This window comes from Coptis chinensis, chromosome 4, assembly GCF_015680905.1.
Source record: "Coptis chinensis isolate HL-2020 chromosome 4, ASM1568090v1, whole genome shotgun sequence".
Lineage (NCBI taxonomy): Eukaryota > Viridiplantae > Streptophyta > Magnoliopsida > Ranunculales > Ranunculaceae > Coptis > Coptis chinensis.
The window spans coordinates 100,869,552-100,877,265 of record NC_141459.1 but is presented as its reverse complement, the minus strand read 5'-3'; the positions used below and the strand labels follow the sequence as shown (position 1 = coordinate 100,877,265).

General features: G+C 38.9%; 1 protein-coding gene across 1 annotated transcript; it reads right to left on the bottom strand.

The window, feature by feature from the left end:
- Positions 1-1,725: 1,725 nt before the first annotated feature.
- Positions 1,726-7,547, bottom strand: LOC147506276 (SNARE-like superfamily protein). The gene is made up of 3 exons (XM_086558513.1): positions 7,335-7,547; positions 7,087-7,255; positions 1,726-2,279 (listed from the first exon to the last, which is right to left on the bottom strand). The coding sequence occupies exons 1-3, from the start codon at positions 7,395-7,397 to the stop codon at positions 2,083-2,085; spliced, it is 429 nt and encodes a 142-aa protein (XP_086414639.1). The 5' UTR covers positions 7,398-7,547; the 3' UTR covers positions 1,726-2,082.
- Positions 7,548-7,714: the final 167 nt, after the last annotated feature.

Here is a 7,714-nt window from a genome sequence, read left to right as displayed (position 1 = left end):
CCTCAAAATACATAATTCGTAATTCGTAGCAACTTCAGGGAGCTGGTTCAAGGAGGTGAAGGTTCTCTCTTATTTGAAACAGGTACACTTTTTTGAACAATTCGTGCATGATCGTATCAATCAGAAGAGCAAGTATTATCATCCATATTATATTGGATTTTAGATCTCACTTGTTGTGAATTCTAAATTCCTGTTACATGTTTTTCGCCAACAGCAACTATCACGACTTCTTAGAAATTAGTCTTCTCTGATACGGATTTTGTGCTTGAACAGTTTTTACTGTTTCACCATGCTTCAGTATATATTCCACTTCTCACCGAAGTAAGCATTTGGTTTCGATCAGCAATTTTGTAGACTATATACTGCAAAGACATGCTCGACAAACTATGAGAAAAAGAAGATACGTAAAACTCAGTCAAAGGTTCCCAACTTTCAGTATCTGTTTGAAATTCTGCCTTCGTTCATTTGAATAGCAACCTTTCTGAAGTTGGGATAGCTCATTCAAACACAGCCAAAAAAAAATGGAGACACATATATGTATTTGGCCAAAGATCTTCAACTTCTAAATTAGTCAATTTTAACCTGAACTTAATGATGAGAATCCTTAATTTGTACGACCAATTTTACTGGGATAGATTGTGACGGATCTACATCCACCCAAGAGGAGTAGAAGCAGATTTGTTACTATGATCTCAGATAGTAACTGGCCAGTTTCAGCAGCTATATTGGTCACTTGCAACTAGGATCATTCACTTGAGAGTAAGTATTAGATCATTCTCTTTGTTAGTGGCGTACACTTTCTGCTGTCCAGATTTGAGTTATCTTGTTCAAACACTTTGTTGCTTTGCCTGATGCGAGTTGTATCATCATCCATTCAGATGATGTGAGCATGCAGCAGGAATCCATGGTATATAACAGCAATAATGGTCATAACTTTGTCATAAAGCTATAGTTTGATTGATGATGTGACACTCAAGGTCAACTGTTGCTTCTAACGAAAACTTTAGCATTAGCATAGTTTAAACCTTTACCTGATTGTTGATGACAAAGGTATGATTGCCTGACGCTGTCTGTCAGTGAGAGTCTTATTTCAAAGCCTAGGACTTGAAGTTTCTTCAAAGCGAACCAAGTTACACTATGCCAGTGGAAGAAGCCTGAGATTGGAACCAGTAAATTGAACACTGATGAATCTCTTACCTTTGTAAAAGGCGAATATGAAGGCGTAGTCACCACACTAGTAAAGCTGTTTTTCTGTACACAAGAAGTTGCAAGGTAGATTCAGTATTACATTTCGAACTATTATTAGCTATTAAAGCTGGCCTTGCTGGATCTATCAAGACTGGCATTCCTAGAGTGCGTATCTGTTCAGATTCATTGCTAGCAGTAGGGTGGTGTCTGGATTAACTTAGGCTCCATGGTACTGTCAGAACACTGCACTCTCTATCAACAGAATGAAAGACTTGAAGCAAGCAACATCAAACATTGCTTCAACGTAGATGCTGTCGATAATTCTATTACGCATTTCATCCCTCCTCTCAATCCTGAGCTGATTTGTATATCAGAGGAGGATGCAACTAGTGTATCTTATGTATAGTTATTGAATTTTAATGCAGGTTGGCCGGGGACTTCGATCGGGTCCGCCTAACCCCTCAACACTTCAGAGGAGAACAAAAAAAAAGTTTCGCAAGTATTTAGTACTTCAAACAAATACAACTATCACTAAGATATCCACAACAGCATCTTAAATTAAATTAGCTGAATAAGTATGTTTTCATGTCAGAATTAAGAATACATACTACTAATGGGACACACTAGTAGCAGCTATAAAGTACACAACCCCTGGTTTATTCTAATAATACCAGACCTCGGATGACATTCAATATGCATACACAAAACGGTAGAATTCTTGCAAGCACATCAAAAGAAAAGGAAGGAAGATCAAACTGTGGCTCTGTCTGAGTCAGTACAGATATCTCATATCCTGCATTTGCATGTGATGTGCTGACGGCTTGCGTACCCCTTGAGAATAAATGAGGTATAAAATTAGCAAGAAATTCTGTCCATCATAAGCTCCAGTAGTTCTCATCGTCCAAGCAATGCAACACGATCCTTCTGTATTGCCTGTGAGAGGTTGATATCGAAGAGCTCGCACCGAACAGGCATCTCCATCTCATAAAAGGGATTCTTCAACACATAATCCGTGTATAGTTCATAAATTACTTTCAAAAGACTCTCCATATGCTGTGCACCAGGCTCGGAGACCACAAAGAACTTGGTTCCTACATGAGACATAAACATATATATTATAAAAAAAAATGTTTCATTTCATTGTGAAGGGTAACAACGAAATGAGCAGAGATGCATCTTTATCTACAAAACTAGTACAATATGCGTAAACGAGTTTTAACTTATGTTACATGGACACACAATATTTCCAATCCGTGTCGGGTACGTATCCACGTGTCTGTGTTTTGTCTGTGTTAGACAAACACAGACACATATTGTATGTTATATACCTCAACTTTTTATATTTCCCCGTGTCGGATAAGGGCACATGTACACGTGTCAATGTAACTTAGGTTTTAACATAATTGTTTTTTTTAAAGGTAGAAAACAATGTTGCGCACTTGCACCTTCTTACTCGGTGACAAAGCATGAGTCTGAAACTAAACCCAATTTCCAGGCCACACATGACTATTTAACAGCTAGACAACCATAATTCTAGATTATCCAGTAACTACTACACAAGGCAGAACAACTCTTTCACATCATGTTAGAGCAGAGCGCAAGGTTCACAGAAGTTGTGACTTGTGACCACTCACAAGTCACAACCACCAATTAACAAGTAAAAGTTCTATACTTTTCATCAATGCGATGAGGCAGAAATTTGGACACCCGTTTACATAATAATAATTGTGTCTAAAAATTTGGACACCCATTTGCATAATAAAAATTTGGACACCCCAATTTTTCAGACAATATAGCATTCAGATAAAAGAGCTCGATCCGAATATTCAACAATCTAATAAACCAAGACGTGAGAGGGTTTGACTCACACGAGTCCAGACTGGAACTTAAAATACCGACTATAATCTAATAAACTAAAACAAAAAATAAACATCACATTCTAAAAAACATTCGACAGAGTCTCCTCCATATTTTCAACATTTTATAAACACAAATCCTGTCAAAACCTGAAAATCATAATAATATATATCTCATTGCTCAACCCAGCTACTTAACCATCTCGACAAATGCCTGAACAGTAAAGTAACTGACCGCTAAGTAATTAACGAGTAACATTTACGCCTCGAGACAATTTAGTTCCTTCCCTCGGAAGACATTAGTTTCTCTAGCGCGTCTAAAATCTACTAAAAACCTTGTATAATTTACATCAGGACTGTTAGTTCCTCTATACAGTGTGAGGCGTCCTTTCAAAAGTTAACCAACAAATAAAATAAATTTACCTTGTACAAAATCGTTATATGATAATCCACCCCTGTAAGAAGGTTAGTATACTTACCATCCTGCAAAGTATATTTTAAACGAGTAAAACTAGCTAACATATATAATAATTCAAACTTAACTACATAGTCTAAAATCATTATAATATAACACACAAATATCCCTAGCCATGACCACACATATATCCATCTACACACTACACACTGCTGTGACTGACACATATATCCATCTGTCCTCGCATAACCAGTCCCCACTCTTAGTAACAGGCAACCATCTCAGTCGGGATATCGACTCAGGCCCACAGAACACTGAGAAGGTTGGATCTATGTGTTTGCACGCTATATATCATATCTCTCGCCTACTCTTGAGGTCGAGGATTAAAACAGTCACTCTTGGGCTAACGGGCTATACCTATCCACCTTGGTGATCAGCCAAGGAATTTTTCTAACACCTACTATCTTGCAGGATGCATAACTCTTGCTACAATTATCCAAATGCAATTAAACTTAGTTCATTTGAAAACACAGATAGAGTGCTAACTTTTCTGCCTAGGTTATTATAGCTTAAATTTGACTCTAACTACGCTAAAACGCAACTGGAAATCAGTCCAGTACACTAAAAATTCAGTTGGAACAGTCCACCTTTCGAAACCCATAACTTCCAGCTCCGTAATCCAAACACCATGACATTGGAACCATTAGAAAGTAGATACAGAGTACTAACTTTACTGCCTAGTTCACTAAATCCCAAATGTAACACTAACTACTACAAAATCGAGCGCGAAGTCAGTCCAGCGCAGTTTTCCTGGCAGGCTAGAATACCATCTTTGAACTTGCGTAACTCCTGACTCGGATATTCAAATACTATGAAACTGGAACTCTTAGAAAATAGATTCAGAGAACTAACTTTTCATCTAAGGTCACTATATCCCAAAACCCACTCTAAGACAAATTCTAGTGCAAAGTCAGACCAGCAAGTCTGTTCCAGGACAGACAACAGGACAAGTGTTTCTCTAAATTTATCAACTATGTAGCAAGTGAACCACCAATATGAAACATTAGAGTGAATACTTACAATCTTACATGTCCCTTGCACACTGATTCCCAGAGAGTAACAAAACAATGGAATCAACCAAGCTTTCTAATGAACATAAACAAATAAGGCAAAAATCCAAATTCATCGACAACGATACCACTGTGTTACATTTCAGGCTCCAAAGATGAAACCCACACAAGGAACCTGTTTAGTTGACTATATTTAGTTTAACGACATCCACAAAAACCGGAATAACTGACTCGTTCAGAAATAATTACAGCTAGAAAACAAGCTCCTCAACAATCAACCAAAACCAGTCATATCAAAACATTGTCGTGTTCTATTAGTGTCGTTAAATTCATTGGTGTTCCATAGGTTACCAGCACACCCGAAGGAGAAGAAAAATTGAACCTAAGGTAGTATCCATACAAATCTACTGAACAAAGTAGAAAATTACCATACAAGCAATAATTAAATAATGAGTAATATGCTATTTGAAAGTGGGAAAACACTAGCACTTCTTTTCTTTATAGGCCATTTCCCCTTCCCCCCTAATTCATAATGTATTAGAAATTAATAAAAAAAAAAATGAATAAATAATCAACACCCATTTCTAAAATAGAACCAACAAGATCAGGAACCTATATCCTGAACCTTCAATTTCGATTTCTCTCCCTCCAACTAAAATATCCATCTTTTTTTTCTTTTTCTTTTTTTTGAAATATTTAGATGGTTAAGGCAAACCCACACCGGTTACACTGAAGGATCCTAGCCCGAAGGCTCACCAACCCCTAAGGGAACTTAATCCGAAGGCTCTCGCCGATGCATTATCTTTAATTATAGGATGAGCATAACTTTCCAAAGTAAATAATCATAGGATGAGCATACCTTTCCAATGCAAATAGTACTTGAACCTGTACAACCGAGAGGTGGTGTCACTCTTCTTTTTCTCCCACAACTGACCTGACTACTTCTCTTGAAGAATTCCCCTTCATCAAAGCATGAACTCCAATCGTGCCTAGAAGCAACACTTAACACCATGGAAGCTTCGCTTTATTCTTCCTTATGAACCCTTGGAAGAACTAAAAAAGAAAGAACTCACTAGAAAGGAAGCCAAGAAACCTTACTCAACTACCAGGCAAGGAAAGGAAGCTCATGCTTTGTCCTAACAATAAGGAAAGAAAATACATTCTAAGCCTTGCTTCCTTGAAACGGTTCAGCTGGTGGTTAGAGCCAGTGGACTCTTCATTTTCCCCATCATAGAGAGTAAGCAAGCTACCTCAGTGACTGGCGTTGTTGGCCATGATCTCTGGGTCTGATTCACAAAGGCGTTCTAGGTCCTCTATTTTGACTAACCTCCTGGACGGGCCTCTAGCAGTTCGCACCCACCTGCAGTTTGCAAACTGACGGTGAACCGAGTCTAAGAAAGATTCCTCGTGTCAAACCTATGGTTCAACACTCAAGATTAGGGATAAAAACCTAAAGGCTGACACCGGCTTAATAAAATAAGGTTTAGAAAGACCGCAAAGATGTGTGCTTGCTGCTGTACGCTTCCTGATTAACATCCGATGTTGCACTGCTGTATGCTGAATCAAGCAGTCCCGGAAATAAGTGCTGAGTGTAGTGCAATTTACTGGGTTCCTTAGCAGGCTATGCCTAGGTTCAGTACATGCATAAGGCTCAACCAAGCCCTGAGCGAGCTGAGTGCTTAGCACTGAATTAGTAGCACCACTTCTACCACTTGCATAGCATATCGGTAGTACCTACAAGACAAAGAGCTAACTCAAGAATGCAAGGGAAGTGCATTTACTGAGCTAACCATCTAATCTAAGCAGTAGCATCTCAATGTAGCTTTCCGCTTGGAGCTCTATAAGGTAACTTCCCCTGCCCTGCATTCAAGCCAAGGAACGGGCTCCAGGGGAACAAGAGCAAAAATTATTATCTTATAAAGGGTGTAGGTCAGGTTAAGAGTCATTCCTTGTGTAGGAGCGCAAAGGGCGGAAGTTACCTTTCTTGAGGACTAGTAACTGGTCCTGTAGCTAGAAGTCCCCATGAGCTTCCTCAATTCCTACTGAGATTGAGAAAGGGTCCATCGGCTTCTATCTCAAGAACATCGGCTTCTCTCTCAAGAAAGCGGGTCTTAGTGGGTAGTATTTGCACACTTCCTTATTGCCATGTGTTCCCAAAGGGCTATACCCAACGTCGAGTCCGGTAACGGAACGAGACAATGGCCGAACTTCTCACTGTCTCTGCCAAACTTTAAATAACGATCCACTTAACAATTATTTCACCCTCCAATGAAATTTATCCGGCCATATACTGGGCCCCCATGACCTGTCAGAGTTGGACTAAGAACACTTTGCCAATGCCTGCTCCTCCTAGATTGACGTCCACTATGGAGAGTGGGAGGTAAAATTTTGATACCATGTTCAGTGTCCCTCCGTAGGTTTGGTCCACTTACTGAATATCTTGGCCTCTCCAAGTGTCTGGAACCACAGTTTATGGTCTGAAATTCTCCTCGTATTCTGGCCTAGTTTGGTATTTCGGTTATATGTTGTAAAAATAGTAGAAAGTGAAAAATGGTACCTGTAAGTGACTGGAAACAATGTAGATCAAAAGAGTCAGCTTCGAGTAATTCAATACCGGAACAACCCACTGTCGGTGACAACTGTTGAGAAATAGCGTGCATTGAATGCCATAAACTCGCTAATCTCAAACTGTCATTCGTATCCATTCTACCCGCTGATCCATAATCCTAAATACATCATTTTCCACAGACATTAACAATTTTCAACATTGGGGGTCAAATCAAAAGATTATAAAAAAACAATTACCTTGTAGAAAATAAGTCCACCGGATTTGTTAATGATAAAAAAACTGAATATCGCGGCAGCCATCGCATCAAAATACACCCAAAATCTAAACGATCGCCAGTCCCCGGGCAATAGTGACAATATTGTACCCCCTGTTTTTTAGTCGATTCACAATATTGCCCTTCTATGACCCCTGTTTTTTAGTCAATTGACGATATTGCCCTCCTGTGCTTTAAGCAAAACTCAACGATGTGCATGCATCAATTAGTAATAATATATGCCAGAATGAAATTCCGGCAGTTTTTTAGAAATCGAAAATGTCGGTATGTACGGCTGAGGGGTATTACTGTAAATTACCAGAAAATCAATCCCGATAATTTGGTCTGTCAATTTTACATATA